This window comes from Coloeus monedula (genome assembly GCF_965178545.1).
Source record: "Coloeus monedula genome assembly, chromosome: 7".
Taxonomy (NCBI): Eukaryota; Metazoa; Chordata; class Aves; order Passeriformes; family Corvidae; genus Coloeus; species Coloeus monedula.
The window spans coordinates 19,784,148-19,807,871 of NC_138787.1; the positions used below are offsets into that span (position 1 = coordinate 19,784,148).

Below are 23,724 nucleotides of genomic sequence, written 5' to 3' on the forward strand. Positions count from 1 at the left end.
GTGCCCGAGGCCTCGGCCGTGCGGGCTCAGCGCACCCGGAGCTCCCCCTCGCCGCGGGCTGGGGCCGGGCCGGGCCGGGGCCGTGGCGGGCGGCGGGGACCCGGCTCCCGGCATGGGTGACCCGCGGGCTGGAACGGGAAGCTGCAGAAACCCACGGAAGCGCCGGTGTTATCCGTAGGGCCAGCGGGGGGAGCAGAGCCTCACCCGAGGGAATCGGCCGGGCTTGAACAGCCGTGTGTCTTCTCAGTGTCGCACCTGTGTCTGCCCAGCTGCCGGCTGGGCCGGGGTTTCTTTCAGTTACCGGGAAAAAGAGATTCAAACAAACAAACAAAAAGAAAAAAAAAAAAAACCACAGAGGAAGAATAGGGCTTCTACCTTTACAGATACACTCTTGATCGGTCAGCAATGAGCACAATACGTGTCTGTATTGGTAGAGAAGCACTTGGACCGTGTGCCACAGTAAATGACTTTACTGCCTGTTAAAATGCAACATGCGAGGTACCAAACTGTGTGTTGAATAGTTTCTTGTCCTGCTCTGGTAGAAATACCTAGAATACTGACCAAAAAAGGCAGTTAAGAGTGATTATAAGCATTTCTGATAAACTTATTGCAGTATAGATGTTAAAGAACTTTTTGACACTAAGCTCTCATCTTCATCAGTTAGATTTATTGGTACAGATTGATTTTAATACCTGGTAGCTTGAGCCAAGTGCCTCTAGATGAAGAAATCCTTGGGCAATTATTACAGTCTAAACTCCACATCTGTCACGTGACAGTCTGGATCAATAGCCATATTAGAGTCTGGACCCTTCCTGCCTTCATTGCTTTGCTGTTTTGTTACCAAGTGTTTGCCACGTGGGCATCTTCACATCCTCTTAGGTCTGTTTCTGTGGGGGTTTCAGTCAGTTCTGTAGTCCATGTTATAATGTTGTTGCTCCAGCTATTAATTTTTTTAAGTAATATTTAAATTACAGTTTTGTCTAGTCTAACTATTAGTAATGTTTAGGCTGTTAGTTTGAGGCTTCACTCTGATCCATCTTTGACTTACGCAGTACAGCTATACAGCTCAGCTTGCTATAACAATTCTAGCTACTTATGTCAAGCAAGCACTTAGCGACTTTCAAATAATACTAATTTTTCAATAATTCCTACCTTTGTTTTGGTAAGCATACCTGCTTTAATAATTTAGTATTTGATGTGAGTTTAACCCTAGTGACCTAGGAGAGTTTGAAGGCAAGGTTCACTGTTAGTTACTACATAGGCCATAATTCATGCAAAGGCACAGAGGTGTGTACATCTATACCTGCGTACAAAGTTAGGATGAAACATTCCCCTTGAGTTCAGTGGAATACATCAAATCCATTTATGTTTCTCAAAAGGCAGGAGTTGCTCCTTGAGGGCTGTAGGGGGATGGTCTTTCAAGTATGGCAGACTTGAGAGTTCATGAGCTCCGGGAGGTGTCCCACTCAGAGAGGTGCTGCTGGTCACAGCCTGCTGTCATCTGGGAGAGCTCAAAGGGCCTCTCTTGGTACTGCTCTTTATTGGGTCAGGAGATGTTTGGCTTTAGTCATCAATATGTTTCCATCCTGGCCATAAGCCAAGTTTGTAACTACCTGAAATTTTGGAGGAAAAAAATCCAGTAACAATGGTGCCATTTCATTTGCACTGCAGTTGAGGGAGGTAATTCCTGAGATCACAGAGCAGGCCTGAGGAGGTGTGAGAGGGAATGCACCATCACAATTCCCCCATGTCCGAAGTCAGTTCGTGGTGTTCCACAGAGTGACAGTGTGGTCACCTCTTGCTTCTCTGCCTATACACAGGTTAATGCTGTGTTCCAGTTGTAATTTGAGGGAAATTTTTGGTTACTTAATTGGTTTTGTTAAACGTTAATAATATGTATCAAGAAGGCCTCTGCAACAGTGCTGTCCGTCAAGTTATTCTCCACACAACACCATACAGAAATACTGTTCAATAACAAGCATTAGCCCAGTTTACCTTTTGCATTTCAGTGGGCAAGGTGCCCTCATGACCTTCCCTTATCATTACTTTTAACTTACTGTTAACAGTAGATTGTACTCACAGTGAAGAAACATATATAGTGTGGAATGTACTATAGTTACCATATTGATTAAAATAAAGAAAGAACTGACGGTCTCCAGCCTGTCGGGAGCTTGTTGATGTGTGAACCAAATTTGGTTCATGCTGGCAGTGGGTGCTCATGTGAGAAGGATAAGCAATCCTTTGATGGCTAACCCGATCTCCAGTGGAGATGTGCTGGCATCATTCCCAGTGTCATTCCTGAAAAGAGAAAACAGTAGCAACAGTGGATCATGCTGTGTATCATTTCCTTTTTTTGTTTTGGATACTGGTATTTGCCCCAAAAATTCATCTTATTAAATCAACTTTTCAATATTGTTTGGTTTCCTTTAAACAAACCTTGTACCTGTGACTTGTCTGTGACATGATAGTGGCAGTGGATATCCTATGGCATCCACTAAAGCAGGAATAGTTTTGATATAGCAATCACATTAATCCGTTCAGTGCATTGTTGGATTGCCCCCCATTTAAGGTTGTCTTATTTCTTTTTAATGTTGCATTGAAATACAGAAAACATTTGATTCAGTCAGCCTCTAGATGCAGTTTCCTGAGCAGTAACTGCACCAATAGTATGTAAGAATGAAGCAGGATTAGACTGCTTTTTTCAGCTGGTTTGTAATCCAACCATAACTTAATCTTTATGCTGAAAACTGAATGGGTTGTTCTGCTCTGGCCAGGGAGTGGTGGCTAATGGGGCTAACAGACAGCTTGTTTGTCTCTGCAAGACTTCTACAAACACAGCTTATTGGCAGGTTTTGCTTATTGCTGTTTGTAGGCTCCAGGGAAGATTGAGGAGTAGCTTATGCTGCTCCAGTTTGTAATAGTTTGGGACTTGTAGTTGAGAACTGCCATGCTCAAAACCGTTTTATGATGGTCTCTCAGCTGTGAGCCAGCACTCGATAAAGCAGTGCCTACAAGCAGTACATCGAGTCTTTGTAAGCTGTTGCAATTTCTGATGTTGGCTCTGGATTGGCTTAATCTTACAGATCTGTATGTTACTGTTTTGTTTTATGTACACATACATACTATACACATACACTATTATAGTGCTGTACCCCTGTATATATTGTATATACTACATCTAATACTATTATGTGTATAGTGTATATGAGCATATATATGAAGCCAAATATAATAGATTTGTACTAAACTTACTATGATCAGCTACTTAACTGTTCTGCCAGTCAGTATTTTGTCATCTTGTAGACAGATGGTTGTGGGCATTATGTAAAGGAGAGTAATTGTTTAATAAGAGCAGGTTGAGTTCTCATCTTTGAGATGCTCTGAAGGGTCTAGCAGCATTTTCTGGTTCTAGTTCTGGAAGCTTCTTGGCCTCAACAACAAATAGTGGCCTAGCATATATGCAGCTAACCTTTATCTTCAGGCTTTGTTGCATCAGGCAGCCTTTCAGCAACGCATCCAGCAAGGGCTGACATCTTAAGTGAAGATAAGCCTCATTTCCTCTGTTGGGTTTGGTGGTGTTTTTTCCCTGCATATTTTTGGCTTTTCCATAGGGTTTTTTCTGTGGACTCGAAACTGTACCCTGCAATTGTGTTACTGACTGTCAGTATCAAACTTCCACTGCTAAATACAAATAGGTGTGCAAAGTCCTTGACCATTTTTGGGGGATGTATCCATCTCCACTACTTACTCAAATACTCATCTGGCAGTATTTTAAGAAAATTTTTAGGAGGTTGCTTGCATGGAAGGTCCCCGGGACAGCATGAGTGCAAGCACAGAGCAAGGAGAGGGGAGCCGTGTCCCAGTGGGAGCTGGCACGTGATGCTCTGACTCTTAACATTACTGGCAACTGCAGCAACCAGCAGAGAGCCTGCAAGTGTGAGATTGTGCCTTATCTCCTGCAGCTCCTTATCTGCCCTTTGCATGAGGCAGGGCAGTGAGAGCTATGGCAATGCTGAGAGTGAGAGAACTTGTACCTACCACTTTGAGCCTGTTCTTCTAGTTAACTTAGTTATGGCCACCTCAGGTAAGTATGATAAAATCACTATTACCAAAACCATCTTTAATTTAAAAAAATTTATTTCACACTTCTGTACAAATATCCACAGGTAATTTCTAATCATGGAATGATGTAGCGTTCTTAGCTGGTAAAACAAAAGTTTGAGATAAAAATATACCAGTGACATGACTTATTTCTCAAGAACCTTAACACTGCTAAGACATTCATGTTCTTAGATGAGGGCCCCAATCTGATTTTGCATTCAGGGGTATTCCTCAAGCTTCTTAGCCCCTGAGTACCCTGGCTTCTGATGCTGCTGAGCTTTTACGCAAGTAAGCTAGAATTCTAGAAGCTCAAAAATTGAGTAACATCTGAATTAATACGTAAGGGTTCATAAAATCAGGGTCATAACATACTGAGATTATCTTGTTTACTAGACTCATCTTTCTTAACACTAAAGGTCGCTTTTTAGGTGACCACACCTTCCAAGAAGGTACATTCAAAGTTATCAATAAAAATAAGATACTTGACAACTGCCCTTCTAGCAGGTTTTTACCCTATGAGGGGAAAAAATACCAAGAGGTTTTTGCATAGTTCATATTACAAGCAATTAATGTGCATACTTTTTGAGCAGAATTTTGTTTCACATGGAATACACAATTGTGAGCTTAATCTTTGTTCTCAAATAGTACCAAGGCTTTAGAACATTGGTAAAAAAGTAAACTCTTTAAATAATTTTCTCAGCTACTCAGTTACTAATAACATAATGGTTCTACTTTTATCAACATTCAGGTGTTCAAGATGATTCAGTAGTCTCAACGTGGATCAGCTCAGATCCTGACAGTTAAGGTAAATTAGGCATCTATAGCCTCCTTCAAGTGCTGTACAACAGTTGTAGTAGTCAATGCCTTTTGCCAGCCAGGAAGTCCTTATGGAACTGGAAAGCAGCTTCCAAAGGACTTTTCACTTCCTTGCAACAAGTATAAAATGGTATCTAAAACACTACTTCTGCCTGGTGTCCAAATTATTAAATAGTCCACAATAATATACAAATCATGTTACAGGACCTGATGTTATAAGTATCAGGAAAAAAAGCACCCATACACATCATTTGCATAAATATTTACATTTTAGAAAGCATTGGCACCTTCTCTGATTTATTAAAATGCAGTGAAAGCCTCAGGTCTCATAATCTGAAGTTCAAAAACAGAAACACAAAAAACAGAACAGTAGATTTAAAAATTCAGTAGTCTCTGGCCTAGCAGTTAGTCAAAGACAATGATTTAAAATAAAAATAAATACAAAAATGACTAAAATATATATACAGAAAGTACATTTAATATTCAAGCCTCTCTTTAAAAAAAAACCAAAAAAACCTGTGTATATTTGTTGTGAGCAAGAATCACACAAGCTGATCTTAAAAAAGAACCCAAAATCAAGCAACATGACCCATTGCACATGTAATTTAAGATTATGCTTTTTTTAAGCCCTAACTACTGCAGCAGGCAAAGGTTATGACTAAAGCAGCCTTGCAGGTCTTCAGTTATACTTGAACAAAGTGTGGTAAGGCCACTGTGTGTTTATAAAAGCCCTGTGCATTGAGGGAACAATGGAGAACTCATCTTGACCTTAATCATGCATTCCTCACATACCTAGGAAGAAGGTCAGGATCACAGGAAAAGGTCTGCTGTAGTGGTTTTGCTTATTTTGCAGAAAAGACCCCAAATCAGCATAGTATTTTCTAAAGTGAGGATCAGATTTAAGGGGGCAAAGAGGCAGTGTGGAAATTAAATAATGCAAATAAAGCCTGTTGAAGCCATTTTAACTGTGCAAATAAAAGCCTCAGTATAAGTAGTAATATCTACAATCAAATGGTGAATGTCCGTAGTGTTCACAGGTCTAACTCCATCAGTATTCCATGAATGAAAACCTTAACTTCTGTCTGAACTTTGTGGATAAACAACATTTTTGCCTAAGAATAACTTTCATTTTCATTCCATTTGGTGAACCACTGTTTTGTCTCAAGGTCTTTGCAATTCCCATCTTTGATGTGCCGCTCCTCTTTCCGAATTCTTACAGCGTGATAGCGGGGGACACTGTCTTCGTACCTGGAACGCCGGAAGAACCCGCACTGCGCAGAGGAGGAAAAGAACAGTTAAGGTGGCAGTTGCTGCTAAAGTACTACAATTGTAGAGGCAGTAAATTCTTCCTTCACACAAATATGCAGGTAGGAAAATTGAAAACAAAAGTATGTAGGCCAAAAATGTAGCATACATAGCTGTAAAAATGTGAGCCAAGAGGTCTGCGTTAGCTGTTCAGCAGCAGTTAAAGACAAAGGGCATGCTCTGACTATCCATGGTAATCAAATATCTTAAAAAGATCCCCTCCAGTACAAAGCTGTTCATTCATCTAAGGAGGACATTTAGTGCTACACACAGGAAAGCTGCTTCTCCTGAATCAAAGGTATGTACACTTCAGTCTTCCTGTATGGTGACATGATTTACCCTTAAAACCCTACAGAAAGACTTCCAGAACATTGAAGAAAAGTGACCCTAAGGGCCTTGGTTTTCAAAGCACCATTTCAACTTCAGTCACCTGAACTAATTACACATGCTGGATTAGAAATAAGTCTTGCTTAGTTTGCCATGGGAAGTCATGCTGGATGAACTCTATAACAGCTTGTTTGTGCTATGCAATTTTTTATTCAAAGCCTCTGTAAAAACTGATTTTGGATATCAAGGAATGGACTAAAATTAATTTCCAAAACAAAAAGGAGCTATGGCCACAGTATTACAAAGATGATGATTGGTACACACTCAGCTTTAAATCCTTATGGATCACTGAGGTCAAGATTCAGGTTAAGAGACACTGTGCCATCCAGCTGTCATTAGACACTGCTGGGGGTAAGAAAATGTTAAAGTAGGCACGGTTTTGTTCATAGTATTTAGGGTGCTGGGATTTTGGTTCTCTTTGGTCAATGGTTTGGGGTTTTTTTAATATTAGAACTTACATGGAACTGAATTTTTAAAAATTTACAGTGAGCAAAGACCAAATCTTTAGCCATCTCATAGTTTCATTAAACACTGTTTTGACGTAATTCATTAAGAACTCCCCCCCACCCCCTCATCCCAAGCATCACTTATGGATACAATGTACATGCATGTAATTATGTTAAGTGGAGTAAAGGTTGCTGGAAGCATAAATCATCATGCATCTTGTAGCTTCAGCAAAGTGTATTCCTAGAGAAGTACATCTTAGAACTCAGGTAAAAGAGATGTTTCCACAGCAATAAATTCTCATTATGAAAACCCTTCTCCAATGTAAGCATCATGTACCTTTCAGCATGCACTAAAGGTTAGTAAAGCAAATTTACATATTGTCCATGTAGTCTTATCTTTACATCTTAACTCTACAGTGTTGATTCCCATCTTGCAAGCTTAAAGACTTACTTGTAATGTTAAAGCATAAATTTAAAAAAATACTAAACCCCATTGCAACACATCACCATGTTTTTTAAAGAAATAAATAAGAAGCATTTTAGACCAGGGTAAACACCTCTGTGTGTCCACATGCACCAAAAGCTGAAAATCTGTCAACAGAAGGAGCAAGCAAGTATGATAGCTTGAAATCCAAAAGTTAATAGAACTTATGCAGAAAAAGCTTCATAGTTAGCCACTGCAACCATAGCATGTGCCACAGCTAGAAATTAAAAAATATCATCAGTTACCAATTACAGAAGTAGATCAGTACTATGCATCAGAAGTAAGCCTCTCTTTATCAGATGGCTGAGCATGGATCTCAGCCTTGTGATATGTGGCATCGTAATGATCTTTCTTATTTCTCTTGAAGAAACCACACTACAAGGAAGCAAGGTATTGAGTCAATTTTTGTGGACTGGAAGAAGTCAAACCGATTAAAAAAGTGATTTAACTCTGTGAACTGTCTTCCCATTATCTCTTCACAGGCCAACCAAAAAAAAAAAATCACAAGAACTCAGCTGTTTCTAGATCTGAGAATTTCTTGGGCTAACTTCATCTATATACAGTACCAGAATAACCTGAGTTATTAACAGAGTAACCTGAGAATATTATTTTAGAGGCATTTTGATAAATTTGTAGGGAATCTGTTTGGAGTTTTTTTTAAGAAAAGCTACAATAAGTATGTCCATAGCAAGTGAAGGTGGCTGTAAAGAGCAGAAAGAAGCCTATACAGAAACCTGTTCGTGGCCTAGTGCACAGGACAGACAAAAACACAGAGTGTAAAACAAAACCAGTTACTGCTTTGACCGCTTCAATACAAGCTTTTGTCTTAAACCAGTGATGTATCTGTCTTTGCAGTACAATGTTTGTGCTTCACAGAACAGCACAGTCTGTGCCATCAAAAACAGCATTTTACATTGTGTGTGCATGCGAAAAACGTCTGTATTTTCATGCACAGTAAAACACTAGTAGTTAAGAACCTAACAGCCCACCCAAAGTATTCATTCCTCAGGAATATTTGCAGGAGCAGCTGGGCATTTTTTTAAAAAATACGGAAATTAGAACTATCCTATGGGAAGTAACCTGCAGCAAATACCAGTTCCTCAAAGCTAACTGCTGCAGTTTCAGTGGAAAAAAAGTGACAGGCTATTCTTCACCTCCTCTTCCTTAATAACCTTCTGCTATCCCATAACAGCAAATGCTAACTGCTTACACCTCTAAAAACTAAGAATAAAAGGACTGCTCTGGTATATTTGGGACCATAAATAATTGGCATTTTTACAACGGTCACTAGGTACTTGATTTTTTCTTTTGCAAATAGTTAACCATTTTTTATACCTCTTTTTTTATTCTTTTAAGGTTTCTAAGATAAAAAAGCAATAATACAGAAATTCAGCAGCACACTTGGCTATGTATTAATATTGTGCTTTTGGTTATTTTCATCTGCTATCAGTTTAATGGTAGTTCTGATGTTATGAGAGCAGAGCCCTGCTAAAACATTTGTAAACAGCTCACATGAAGTTTTACCCCTAACTGCAGAGGCTCCCATTAGCTGCATCCATCTGTATCAAACTATGGCCTCCGAACATCTGTCTCAAGTTTTGTCCAGAGCTCAAAATACTTCCTTTTGAGGATGTGAAAACAGAAAAATTACATAACAAGTCTGCCCATAAACCATTTTCATTCCAAATGTTGCAAAACTGAGAAACTGATCATGTATGTTTTGTGCAGTTTTGCCCTATTTTGAGTCCCAAATACTTAATCAGTTTGCTATCTTGTCAGTTATACACCAAAAAATAAAAAACAACCAGATGAATAAAAGCTCACCTTCCACAGTAAAAATACCAACAGAGCAAGCATGAGTATTCCAGCAAGGATAGCCACTGCGATGATCCACCACGGAACTCCTGTATAAAGGGCTACCGGTTTTGCAGGAAATACAGTAACACGCACCTAAAGGACAGAAAATGTGCAGGTGGAGGGAGTGTATCAGAAGGTACATGTTTAATTAGAAAGCTGCAATTTATATAGTCTTATCTCTTCTATAACAATATGTCTTCCACAAAATGCTTTCGAAGAAAAAGTTCCCACTGGTATAATTTCAATATGGTAATAAATTTTTCCAAACCCCTAAAAAAATGATCAATAATTCGAAACTCGGTTGAGAAGTTAAACTTCTAGCTTGTTTTGTTTCAAATTTGTTTCATTCCTGGTCTCTGGAGATAAGCTAGAACAATCACAACCATAACATGTGGTTAGCAATAAACACTGAACCTACCTGAGTAACTTCATTTGTGAGTTTAACATTCTTAGCTGCAGCAGGAACACTGATAGAAGCCCTAACAAGAATGTCAAGGTAATTCATTGTGGAGTATTCCTGTTCCAAAATAAAATATGAATATTAGACACAGAACAGGAAAGAACTCTGACCTTTCAAAAACAGCAGGTAAGAGGACTTACCTCTAAGAAAGTACTGTTCCACAGTCTGGAACGCAGCACAATGGATGCCTTGCTGTCAAAACCCTTCAGGGGACACTTTATGTCCACACAGCGTGCATTCACATTGCAGTTCTGCAATTACAGATTTCTACATGTAAATAAGATCACATCTTCACAGATTGTTTAAACCTCACCCCAAGATTAAAAATCGGATTATATGCATAATACTTACATGCAAGAACTACTATCTGTTTCTACTGACAGCAATGGGAAAATACAATGAAGATGTAAGCAATGAAGATTGCTTATTTTAATGTAAGTAACTATGCAGATATTATTTCCTAGTTCTCTCTCACAGTATATAATCTGAATGTTCAAATTTTAAAAGCATCGATACTTGGATATATAAGAGAGAATTTCTTGCACTCTGCCAGACTCAGAAAAGCCCTCTTTCAAGTGCAGGGGGAGGTATCTGACAAGAATATAGTTGGTGCAATATCCTTACCAAGGTCTTGTATTTTCTTTCTGAGAATAAAGAAAATGCCTTGCTGTCTGTAATCTGCTTCTCTGCAACCTCACGCTTCCTTCTTGAGTTATGAGTTTCCTAAAAGGAAAAAAAGAAGTAAAAAACTAAAAGTAGTTTATCGTAAGAATCTTTTAATTCATACAAGCAGAGAAACTAGAGCTCAGTGTTTTCTTCTTCCAAAATCAGCACATGACTGACAGCATTATATATCCCTACTTACCTGCGTTTACTGCTAAGAGTAAAATTTGAGATTACCTAAAGAAAGGCCAACAGACTATTTTCATTAATAGGGCAAGGGGAGCTTTATAAAGCTTTCAATGCTATTTCCATTTTTATTTCTAGATAAAGGGTATTAATGGTACTATGCTAAAAGAGTAAAAATGTTCCGAGGTCAGTAGATACAGGGTTTTTTAACTGTATACTAATTACACTCACTGCAAGTTATATTAACTAATGTAATGATCTGACAAAAACAGGTTTATGTGCATGCAGTTTTAATGGTGGAAAATAAGATCATATGGGAGGAGTTTCTAAGATTATATGAAGAAGAAAAAAATGTGGTTCAAGTTTTAGAAAAAAAGACCTTGCTAGATAGGCACAATCCAGGGCTATGAAAATTGCTTTTTATTATATTTGTTGTAAATAAATAAATTTAAGTTCAAGCCCTTTGTCTTTAAAAAAAATACATGGAATTCCCCCAGGCTGGGAAGATGTTTACAGTTATTTCTTGTTTTTCCAGTCAAAACTCAGATGTTTTTATTACTGAACAGTTCTCAATAATGCTGATGAAATTTGTTAGAACAATCAGCAGTTTCATCCTGTAGAAGAGCATATGACAACAGCGCCCATTGCAAAAACAGTCACCATGATGTAGCATCTATCCTTTGGCATATTAGCCTGATTAGCTAGTTATTAGTTATGAAGTCTCCTAATAGGCTTAATCACTGATACATTGGCCATGTATTGTGCTTGTGAGCTTCTTAAGATAAAAATAAATCCTTCTAGAGGCAAGCTCTGATGACTTACTCTCACTTGCTATGGGGTGCCTTCATGTTGTACCAATTCAGGAACAGAAGATAGGGTAACATACCGCAACATGCAAACTGTTGATTTCATTCTCGGGTTGACAGGAGACTTTTTCCAAGCCTTTGGAATCTATTTTCATCAAATAAAGCAGCCATTTGCCATTACTAATTTCTTTTGGCCATTGGATATCCAGGGAAGCAGTGCCAAATGTTTTCAGTGGTCTGCCCAAGTTAGTTACCTGTTAAAACAAACAAACTTTCTTTGAAGTGTGAAATACTTTTTAGAGGGGTTTTCTTCCTGGCAACATTATTGACTTGGACAAGCTTTAAGCATGCAGCTAACAGGAATACATAGCAGGAATAGAATGCCCCAACATGAACTTTTAGTTGTTGATTTTTATAAATCTATCTTCATGTGAAACAGCAACTCCAGTTTTGGGTTAACAAATCAGTCAGTTGCATAACTGAGGCAAACTGCAAGTTTATGAGGAACAAGAGAGAGAACAAGTTCTTGCTCTTGTAAGCCTGGAAGTTTTTTCCCAACCTCTTTTTTACTTGCTTAGTGTTACTGATCATGATAGCAAGTTCTAGATCAGATATTCTACCTGCTGCTGCTATAATACATGCATGCAGGTACAGAAAGAAGTAAAGGATTGACAGAGATGGACTCCTTGATGTATTTTGCAGAAGACCAAGCCACTGAAATAAACCCACACATTCAGAGGGGCTCTCGCAGCATCTCCTTGCGCTGGCTCTGTCCTCAGCCTGTTCTTGCACCAGCCAAAGCCTGGGCAGGCCCCAGGCAGGTTCTGCTTTAACTTCTGTTCCCTCCCTGCAGGAGCTTTTATGCCACACAACTGAATGTGCATGAACTGCTCCAAAGAAAAAGTGTGCAGGCAGCCTCAGGCCACTTCCTCAGAATATGATCATAAAACATCAGGGCCTAAAGAAGCTCTAGTCCACAGTCAAACTGCATGTTCTGATCAGGAAATCAGGATTTTGGGACAAAGAAAGCCAATTGCAATATAGCAACTTTTATAAGTATTCATATGCATAAATCAAGAAGCTGTGCATTTGATTAAAAGCAGCTGTTAGAATTAATCTAAATTACTCACTCTGAATTCATACTCTATGAGGTTTCCTATATCATCTTCAGATTTCATAGCACTCTCACCAATGATGTTACCTCCAAAATATACCTGAGAAGGCTTAGCAACTCTGTTGACGTGGGGATGGGAAACAAGAATAATCAGATATTAATGAGTCTGCAGCAAAACTGTCCCCAGACCCCCCAATTTATCATGCTACCAACACTTACCCAGTGAGTGATAAAAGCAATTCAAGAACCACTTTAGCACTGGCTGTAATTGGAGTCAAATTAACTTGAGTGCTTGTTCTACAATGAAAAGGAAACAATGGTGTTTATTTTACAAATTTAGTGGGTTTCTCTTTACTATTAAATTACTTCAGTGAATCAAACAAATGAATTCAAAATGTTTACAACTGTATATCAAAGCACAGTGCAGGTGCACGCACACAATGAAAACTTACGTTTCCAGCTTCAGGTTAATGTCTAAGTCTGTTGTATCAACATTAACTTTAGTGGTACTTAAGATCAGGTAAAAGGTTACCTAAACAAGAAAGAAGATAACAAAATATATGAGCTCCTTATAAGATACATTGATACATGACATTTTATAGAAATGCACTGTTAAGTTCTAGAGTTAAAAAGACAGATCCAAATCAAATTTCCAGTTGCAACACACAGAAACTTTGGATGACTGCAGTCAGGAATGAGATTTTACAACTTAAGTGAAGTAAGTGCAACTTACATTAGAATTTCTTTTGAAAGGATTTCCAAGTTCACACTCTGCTTGAGAACCATTTTGGTTAGCACCACATGTTAGCTGTTTTTCCTGATTAAAAAGAATACATTTACAAGTAAAAGTATGTTGCAAGTATTTTACATTTTTCAGTATTTTTTCTCTTAAAAATACTTACAGGATAACCCCTCATCTCTCTGAATGCAGAGTATGTCAGACTGTCTGGAAAAGTTGCAATTAGTTTAGCTTCATATGCATCTTCACCATCTTTTTGTGGATATTTTACATCAGATGGATTGTTTGTCACTGTTATTTCCAGGGCAATATCTTTCTGGTCTTTCAGAACAAGCACTGGCATGCCATTTTCACTATAGAAACAGAATGTACAGGGTTGTGTGCATTAGGAGAACAAACGTGTATACAAGTTTGCTTCTTACTATGGTTTGTTCAAATAGAATTTCCTCTTATTAGGGGAGAATTACAGTAAAACTATAAACATATGAATAGTCATAGGTTTTTTTCCCCACACCAGTATTTCATCTGACAGTGATGAGTTAAAAGGACCAAACAGGCTGTTAAATCCCTCAAGTAATCAGCAGTTTATAGTATTTCTGAACCAGCTCTTGCATGTGACTCATGTAGTGCTGAATTTTCTCCAAATCAATCTACTCCCTGCTTTTTTCTTGTGAAGTATACATGGGTTTGGCTTCTGAGTGTGGCACTCACTGCTAAAGGTGTCTGACTGGTGGCAGTAAATAAACATACTTCCTTCTGTTTGTTTTACCCCCTTTCTAATTTCACTGTCCTTCTAGGAAGGAGAGATGCAGCAGGAGTATGTGTTAAAATGAAATGATTACTCTGTTTCTCTGTAACTGCTTCTCTTGGGCTGTTAGACTATACTATATCAAGTTGTCATACAGTCAAATTTCATCTGCAAAATAATTAACAGTGTCACACAATAAACTGCTGCAAGGCTGGTTTAGAATCTCATTTCTCCAGGTGTTAATTTTTTTTTTCTTTTAGCCCACACATGCACTACTGTGGCCACTTTGTATCCATGCAACTCTGTACCACTTTTCTTCTCAAGCTCATCCCATCTCCCCCCATTCCTCACCCTGACAAATCAATACTTCTACCAAGGGCTGTTTGCCAGAAAGAACAAAGCTGCTCTCGTTCCCAAAATCCTCTCCTAAAAGTTCTTTTAAGCATGTGTTAATAATCTGAACTTTAGAAATGCGTTAATCAAGACTTACAGGGGTAAATAGGTGAACCTGTCTTCATTTCCCTCTCTTGTACAAAACCGGTACTGAAGCTTAAGATTGCTGTGACATTCATTGTCTTCTCCACATCCTTCTTTTAAGAACTCCACCTAAATAAAACCAAAGCAATTTTACTGCCTGACACACAATAGTAGCTTAAAATGAGATTTCTGAAGCACATTGAATAAAGCATCTACATGGAACTCACAAAGCACTTTTCTGGACAGAGTTCAAATTTTAACCTGACTTTTAATTCTTGCCTGTTGAGTTTTTCTTTGTGAGGTAACAGCCCTTGATGCTGGTAATTTAGAACTTTATATGTGACTAAAAAGCAGAGCTGGATAATTCTAAGTGAGAGGTACACTTCTAATGAGGAAATATATCTTTAAGTCTGATTCTTCAATAAGCATTGAGGAAATTAGAACTTTTAAATGAGATATTCCCTCCCTTTTATGTCACTGCTGCAGTCATTGCTCAAATGCTGTTACAGCATCCTAACAGTGGAAGAATTAGAGTGTACATTATCTTGTTATGTGGGACAAGTGTTCCCAGCAGGAGACAGTGGATTTCCATTTTTAATCAGAAGTACATTTTTTAGGAGTACATACTCCTAAACTTGTTGGGTGAGGGAAGAAACCTAGGAGCTATACCATCTTCACTTTTGTTGCAAAAGAAACACAGCACCTAATTCATAAAGTGTTGTAACAAGTTCAGAACAAAATATAAAATAATAATCCAATTGTTACATGTCCAGTGCCCCCCCAGTTATTTCCTTTGGACATCATTTAGTTTTCTACAGTCTTTAAAATTCAGTTATTTGTAGAAGTGCAGATTTATGCAAATATATGATATCAAAGGCTTACTTTTGTGATCTCTGTTTCAGACTCATTTGAATTTAGAATTGGTGTAAGATCTGGAAGTGCAGTCTCTTTTCTCTTGGATGGTGACTCCAGGCCAGCGATTTTAACACTGACTGATATTGGAATGGGACGTAGCTTATCTTTAATTTTTTCCTGTTAAAATATTTTGAATTGCATAGTTAGTGTACAGTGCAGAGAAGAAAAAACAACACAGAGATGAGCTTTTGATACTATAGAGAAATCCACCATTTTCTAAACATGTGTAGGAACACAAAGAGCCCAGCCTTACTGTCTTTTTTTTTCTCTCTGGCTTCCCAGTCTGATGATTTCTCTCACCATTAAGAATTGCTTGGAACCACAGATGATAATTCAGGCAGGTGAAATTCACAGCACTACAGTACAATAACACACTGGAACAGGCTGCATGGGGCTCTAAGTAACATGGTTTAGTAAAAGGTGTCCCAGCCCATGGCATGGAGTTGGAATTAGATCCTTAGGGTCCCTTTCAATTCATAAATTAAAGCTCTTTCATCTGCTGTGGTCAAAAGCTGTGGTCAGCCTTGGAGGCTGACTCATTCCTGCTGACCCACTGAGGGGGAATCTGTTTAGCCTCTGGAGCACCTTTTAGCACCACTACAGAAGCCAAGTCAAGATAGCACATACCAAGCTTTCTTGCCCTGCCCATTCATCCACTCCAAAACCCATGGGTTAAATTTCTTATCCTAAACAGTCACACTATAAAATTGTATAACAATTATTTCTGTGGGAAACAGCTCTCCATTTTCGGCAGTTAGTCCCTCTTTGTTGTTCTAGATTAGTTCAGCTCTGTTGACCTGCAGAGTGTGCTGCAGTGGCTACAACTTATCCATACTTTGCAAGAAGGGCAACAGGAGGAAGAAGCATGTGTGCAGTAAAGTACTGAACTATGGTGGGTGTCTATTTTTTAAGTTTTATATTGCATATGACTTTTAAATTATATACAAAGTTATATACAAAGGTTCCTTCCATGAGGCTGTAAAAAACAAGAGCATTCTTTTGATTCAAGTGGATCTAAATGAAACAGAAATAAAGTACTCTCCCTTACCTGCAGTACAAGCTTCGTAGTCACACACTCCCATGAGTTCTGTCCCCTCAGGGTTGTACTTGCAGTGAACTGATCAGACGAGTGGTCAATGAAGCGCACCCTGGAGGGCAGGCCCAGCTGCCGCCTCTCGTTCTCCACTTCAAACATGTAGTTGATCTCTGTGTGAAAAAATAAAGTAGGTGACTATTAAAAAAAAAAATCATTGCCATATTAAAAAGTACTTTAATTTCACCAGCTATGATCTTACAGTATTATTCTAGAAGACTGTTCCAGCCAGTGCTGGGCTTCATAAACTGTTTTCAGTCATTCACAAAACTTTCTCCTGTTTTGTCCTGCCAGTTTTGTCCTGCCACAGTTGAGGGCCAGGTACCCTGTGCGTGAATCTAAAGAAAATTTTTAAACCAAATCCTGTTATTCCCTAAGTAAACTGTTCCCTTAGGAGCATGCGGGGCTGGCTGGGGGAGCTGTAATTGCTGTGTGGAGCCAGCAGATGGCTGGGGTACCCACTGTAAATACCCCGACTCCACTGTGGGGGATTCCTGTCGGGTCCCAAGTGGCACCTGAAAGCCAGCAAGATTCTGAGGTCAAGGTACACTGTTAATTCTAACACTGAGAGCAGAAGTGTGACTACAGCTGTCTAGTTGTGTGATGAGGCATTTTCTTCTAGATCTGAACTTGGTGCATCTTCTAATGATCACTTCACCAAGCTAATTCAGTGCTGCACAGATGGGAACAGCACTGAGTGGGCCAAGGCACCCAGAGCTCCAAGCACTTCACCTGCTGAAGAACCAGGACCTCATTCAAGCACATCCTTTGGATTTTAAAAGTAACTGAGAAACTCAAGACAACACAGGAGAAAAAGGGGCATCTGGCTTAAAATTCTTCTCATTTCCCCTCAAAATCCTACACAGTTCTCCAAGAGGTAGCAACAGTAGCATTGTAACAAGTGCTTTACATTTTCGTGGCACAATCTAATTGTAGCACAGTCTTCCAGTCTTCTCCTATTAATGCAGATTTTTTTATTCCAGTTACTGACTTCCACAAAAACATTTTCATGAATACGAGAGGTTCAAAGGGTAAGCCTCCAGTAGGAAATAATGCTCACTATGGATATATGAAAGGGGCTTTTAAAATTATTCTCTAAAGCAGCATTATCCTAGACAGGCAAAATGGTTTGGGTCTGTATAGCAGCCATTTGCTCACTGGCAATTATAATACTTCTAGAGCTTCAGTCTGTCATCCACAGAACAGCTTAACACACCAGCATGACTCTAAATACAGATTGTGCAACAGCTGAGCTTAGCACTGAGTCACATTTTAAATTTGTCAGTCACTGTCTGAGATGAGTCACTATAATTTAAGTAATATCTTTCCATGATAAGCTCTAAAGAAAAAAACAAAACCCATGTGACATACATATCAAAAATATTTCTCTTCAGAACTTACTTATTCTGGGATTTAAATCTCTGGGGTTTGCAGTGTATTTAAAACATGCTTTCACATCCATCCTGTAAAAAGTGCCAAAAAATTAGTATTAACTTTAATGAGGCATAGTCCAACAGAATGAAAAGTTTTAACAGTGCATTGACTGATCTTATCAGTCTTATCACTGTGGTATTTGCTGCTTGCTAGACTGAATTACAAAGTAAGAAAAAATGGTTAATAAACAATTAGAAAAACTTTCTAGCATTTGCTCTTATGTCTCTACTCAAGAGAAAGCTGTTCAAGCCAAGATACTTGTGTTAAAAGTCTGAAGAGGCAAAGTGACATTCATTTTCAAAAACAGGTATTTTGACCAGAACATATTCCACACCTTGTCTTTAGCACAGTAGCCCGAAGAAATTCAGGAGGTCAAAATGATCATATGCAGATACATTTGCTTAATCTGCATGACTCTCACATCCCTTCACTTTAACATCATCACTGAATGAATTTTGACAGCAGAAAACTCCATACACCAAGGCTTCTTACAATTTTTTTTTCATTTACCTTATTTCACCAGGATCCTCAGGGTTCTTTTTCTTTAGATCAATTCTGTCAGGCTGTACTGTAATGTTTCTTTTAATGCTTATCACAGGCCGAGATCTTCATTTGGGGGAAAAATGGGGAATAAAAAAAAGGGTAAAAAAGGAAGTTGTTTCTGTTAAGATTAATGAAATAATTCATGTGAGTATCAGATTCCCTCCACACCTGCACTGATTGGCAGCAAAGACACTCCAAGAAGCACAGAGTTTGGCTTTGATGCTGGTTAGAAAGAAACCCAAGAACTATTTAAAGCTAAGCAAAGCAAGTCACAGAGAACAACTACAGATCCTGAGGGGGAGGCGGGTTACACTAATGTGATGATGATGTTGTCATTTTATACACTTAGGAAAAACAGAAAATTCAGTGGTGTTTTCTACCATCAGTAGTAATTCAGCCCTTGTGAACAACTACAGGTACTACAGTTCATTCAGATTCACATTCACAAGAGTTTTAATATGGAGCCTGGGTAACTGTGGGAAATGTTTTCATTTCCTGATTCCTCTGCATGTAGGCTGTAACCATACTTCTGCCTGACAACTTTTCCTTTCTCTGCCTTTTTTGGAAGAGAGAAGACATTTCACATGAACAAATGAATGAGCTGAGCCTGTTCTCATCAGAGCATCCAAAGGTTGTTTAAATAGCTGATAAGCCACCTGTTCCATTTAACTGGGCCACTCCTTTCACTGTTTGTTCACCTTAAGAGGTTTTTGTTCTCACCTTGGTAAAAGTTTTTGTCCTGCCTTTATCAGCAAAAGATTAAGGCTCCTTTTGAGTAAGCAGAATGCTAAATAATCTCACGAACTCCTCTACCACCTACTCTGTTCTTTTCCACAAGCCACATGAGTTGCTTTTCTTGGGTGCTGTTCCAGTGTATTTAAGAACATTACAATTACATACACAGACACTATACACCTTAGAGATGGGAGCATTGTAGGAAACTGTAGGAAAGGCTGTTCTGCCTGAAAAGTAAAGTTGTTTGTCCCAGAACTGAGATAACCAGTTCTGGAGTTTCTGCTTCTCCTCCTTTGGGACCTGAAAGCAACCACCAAAGACCTGAGCTTGATGAAGCATTCACAGTTCTGATACTGAGACAGTCTCCTCTTCCTGCCCATTACTAGTGATTCAGCTCAACTGTACCTTAAACTGGGAAAAAAAGTAGAGGTCTGCAAAGGACTGTGACTTCATCCCTAATGAAGGCATATGCTACAGAAATCCCAAAGGATCTTAGCTGCAGGGCTTCCTCACTGTTTCATGGACCCCAGTGCAAGCTCAGCAAGGCTGTGTGTGCTTCACTGGTTTGGACCCTCAGCTACAAAAGCGGGGGTTGGTTCTGTTTTGTTCTATCTTCAGTAAAGCACAATCAGATTATATAAGGGCAGGAAATGTATCAGGTAACTTCTCCTTAAAGAATTACTTATCACTCTTAAATTCCATTCAAGGACACAGACATCCAAGTTACAACAGGGCAAAATTAAGGTACAGCTACACTGCCCACATCAGCACTCTACAGGAACTGTCCACATTCACCCTCTTACCCTGTATCGACTGTAAAGCAGGTTCTCAAGGGGAGGAGGGAGATAAAGTAACAAACCAATTTATGGAATCACTACCCTTCCCCCCACTTTCCCTCAAAATTTCCAATTTCTGGTAGAAAAAGTACACTCAAGGCCAAACAGCTTTTTGTTACTTCTAAGCAACTTATTTTTAAGAAACTAAAACCAAAGCCCTGGTGTAATTAGTTAAGGTTCTGTGTATAATACCTGTACACATTTACAGAATCTGACAGGGAACCAACAGCAACATCAGGGTAGGAATTTTCATCCAGGTCCATGTTTCCAGCAACAGAGTAACCAAAGAAATTGGTGTTTGTTTTTTCACCATCAAGAATCTAAAAGGTAAACAGATTGAGGGAATTCAGACATTTAAAAGTGACAAAGGTGAAATAAGTAACAAGTGGACATAACTGTCTTATGGCCAGAGACAAAAGAGGGAAGAAATACAGTGAAGTAGGAGCTCTGAAATAGGATCTCTGCATTCAGTTCAGCTAAAGGATACTGAAGTGCCAAGATGATTTGCTTTCCTTCTAAGAAGTTACTTTGCAATAGCAGTATGTACCAGAAATCACTGATCTGCAGAGAGCTTAGTTCATCTTTATTTACAATATTTATGGACTGTAGACACTGGAAACAGAAAAAGTATTCTATAAAGTATTCAAGCAGTATTCTAGGGAGTATAATCAAGTTCCATTCCCACCTTGCAAACTGGACACATTGGTCCTCAAAAAAAAAAAAAAAAAAAACAAACCATAAATATTATTTAAGAAGAAAGTGAAACAGTAGTAGTGAAAGAGAAAACAAAGAAACTAATTGTTTTCAAATCACCAGATTTTTTTTTTTTAGAAAACAGAATTTATTTATCTACACACCTTTTTCCTTCTGCACATATTATTGGTGCCAATGAATGGCCCCAGAAATAAAAATATATATTAATATCAAGAATTCCTAATCTTTCCAGTCAGCAGTGTAATCTTTGAAGGGCCCTGTGACTTTTCTGCATACCCACTACCCCAATAATAGCAATGGAAAGGAAGAGGGATAGCCCTGTCATTCCTTTAATTTTGTTCAAGACTAATTATATAGTAAAGGTTATTTCATTACCTGTGCTGGTTTTGTGTTTATTCCATTCTCGGATCCATGATAAATGTATACTTTGCCAAAACCATCATATGGAGCCCCTACTGCAATATCTGTTGAAAATAAGTTGCAACATCTAAAATCATTCCTGCTCTTTCTGCAGCATGCAATCAAAGGATAAGATGTTCCAAGTCTGGCCTTGCCAAACAATCTCACACATTTTTATTGTCATCGTTTTCCACTTGCCTGGATATCCGTCCTGGTTAATGTCCCCAACATTTTCAACTGCAAGCCCAAACATGGAGCCAGCGGTTCCATTTAAGCGAAGAGGCTTCACCCCTGCCCATTTGCCTTGGCGGTTCATGTAGATGTACACAGCACCCCCGATATCCCCACTTCTGTCGAAGTACTGCGGGGCCCCAACAACGATGTCCTGCCAGCTTAGAATTAAAAGAAAAAAAAAGCAGTGCTTCTGTAGAATAACTGTGAAAAATAACTGATCAGACTGTGAGTTCAAGATGAGCTGTGCAAACAGCTGCTGAACAAAGACGAAAATGTGCATTAAACTGGTTGGGCAACAACAGCCCCACTGACACTACAAGTTGGTTTATATTCCCTTGGTGGCACACAAGGACCTTCTAGGGCCCTCTCTGAGACCAGTTTCCTCTTTCTCTGTTTACACTAATTGTTTAAATAAAACTCTTTATAAGAAAGGTAGACTCTGTCCTGATTGATTCTCAAGACGCTCACCATTTCCTCCAGGAAAACATGGAAGGTAGGATTTGGCATTCCTTATATTTCTAATGTGAAAAACCAAAGCGAAAATAAACAAGATTTCTATCCTTCAAAATACAGGCAGGCAGCAGGAGTTAACCACAGCCATACCCATCACTGTTGAGGTCCACAACAGCAACATCATAGCCAAAAGAAGAGGCCAGCCCTTCTCCTTCAAACATGTGCTCCAGGGAAAGTGCTCTCTGATTTTTCTTTTTCAGTAAAACAACTGCTCCACTGTGATTCGCTCTTGGGGCACCAGAAACAAAAGTCATCTCATCTTGGGAGACAATTCCTGTACCAGAGTCCAAAGAGAAACCTGTAACAGAGAAAGAAATAAAATATAAATAAACTAAGTAACAGCTTGCGTCTTAATATGAAAAATGAAGATTTCTCCTGCTATATTAAAGTGGTATATGGAATACAAGTTTTGTCTAAAACACAGTGTCCTATGGCTGGGAAGTCTCCATTTCTGTTTGCACTGGTGGATGCATATGTACAAGTCGACACTCCTCTGTACATTACATTTAACTGTCTCCCCCACAAAACATAGTATTTCATCCCTCACTTGGACCTGCTTTTCATGGACACCAAATACAAGATCATTTTTAAACATACAGCTTAGAAACAACTACAGCTTTACCACTTGAATATAGCTTGAGTACTTCACCACTTGACCTCTGGCAAAATTATCACGAAACCTCCAAAGAAAGTCAGTATCATTCTATTACAGACATGCAAATTGTACCGCACAAGCATTCTCATATGAATGATGTAAGCAGTATTTGAGAATCAGCTTACACAGTAATGGTGAAATGGGCAATTCTAAGTTAATGCAGCCCTAAACATGACATGTTCAAATTAATTTGGTCTTACATATTCTTTATAAGAATTGATACATTTTAAAATATGAAAAAACAATTTAAAAGACTATACTGCATATACCAATATAGCTAATAAAGGCCAAAGTAGAAAACTGCCCACTTTGCAAGGAAAGAAGATAGTAGCCAGCAGATGGGAGTCTTTCCTCTGAAACACTTCACCACTACTATGGAAATTCTCAATTACAGCAATTCACAATGGGACAGGTCCAGAAAAAACTGAGGGAGTCTCAACTGGGGGAGGGACGAGAGGGTTTGGAGAAATGCATGACAAATCAGCATTTCTCTGAAGCCTTATTACTTTGCCATCTCCCCTTTATCTGAATCCCTGGTTTTTTTCATGCTTTACTTACAATGTATTTGATATGAGAGGGGATAGAGGGGAGAGGATCATGACAAGGTCTGGAGATTATGTCTGACCAGATGCTGCCACCTCAAGTGGTCACAAACCTAAGTAGCTATTCATCATTACATCCACTGACTTGTCCACCTGTATGCTGGGAGGCAATGTTTTGTACACAAACTGATCTGGATGAGTATCAGATACAGCTGTCAAAAATAGAAGACCTATAAACATGAGTGAAAGATTGAAGAGAAAAAAAATAGTAGTTAAGCAAAGCACCTATAACCACATTTGCTTCCTGTCTAAACAGACAGAACAGTAATGCCTGGGATGAGCTGGCTTGCCTGGAAGTGGTTCTGACTATTACAAATCAAGACAGCATTTATGTTTGGGAGATAAATGCATTGGTTATGAAACTGCAGAAATTGATATGACTGTTCACAGCAAAAGGCACCAGCCTCCATAGCACTCCTCACATTAGCAATCCTTATTCCACCAGAAGATGCTATCAGCTTG

The 23,724-nt window shown here is 38.8% G+C and overlaps 1 protein-coding gene across 3 annotated transcripts in view; it reads right to left on the reverse strand.

The window, feature by feature from the left end:
• Window positions 1-6,023: 6,023 nt before the first annotated feature.
• The window catches only part of ITGA6 (integrin subunit alpha 6), a gene marked incomplete at its 3' end in the record, with an annotated part of 126,943 nt that continues 109,242 nt past the window's right edge, over window positions 6,024-23,724 (reverse strand). For 2 of the 3 annotated variants that reach the window (XM_082284921.1, XM_082284920.1), the window contains 21 exons: window positions 22,096-22,303; window positions 21,457-21,650; window positions 21,235-21,323; window positions 20,338-20,465; window positions 18,542-18,637; window positions 17,999-18,060; window positions 16,553-16,710; window positions 15,472-15,621; window positions 14,603-14,718; window positions 13,528-13,717; window positions 13,359-13,442; window positions 13,078-13,157; window positions 12,845-12,922; window positions 12,642-12,744; window positions 11,592-11,765; window positions 10,481-10,579; window positions 9,997-10,107; window positions 9,815-9,913; window positions 9,364-9,489; window positions 7,785-7,914; window positions 6,024-6,188 (listed from right to left, as the gene is read on the reverse strand). In XM_082284921.1, coding sequence (XP_082141047.1) covers window positions 7,807-7,914; window positions 9,364-9,489; window positions 9,815-9,913; window positions 9,997-10,107; window positions 10,481-10,579; window positions 11,592-11,765; window positions 12,642-12,744; window positions 12,845-12,922; window positions 13,078-13,157; window positions 13,359-13,442; window positions 13,528-13,717; window positions 14,603-14,718; window positions 15,472-15,621; window positions 16,553-16,710; window positions 17,999-18,060; window positions 18,542-18,637; window positions 20,338-20,465; window positions 21,235-21,323; window positions 21,457-21,650; window positions 22,096-22,303 — 2,453 coding nt within the window. The remainder of the gene's footprint in view (window positions 6,189-7,784; window positions 7,915-9,363; window positions 9,490-9,814; window positions 9,914-9,996; window positions 10,108-10,480; window positions 10,580-11,591; window positions 11,766-12,641; window positions 12,745-12,844; window positions 12,923-13,077; window positions 13,158-13,358; window positions 13,443-13,527; window positions 13,718-14,602; window positions 14,719-15,471; window positions 15,622-16,552; window positions 16,711-17,998; window positions 18,061-18,541; window positions 18,638-20,337; window positions 20,466-21,234; window positions 21,324-21,456; window positions 21,651-22,095; window positions 22,304-23,724) is intronic. The other variant, XM_082284922.1, reaches the window with a different exon arrangement.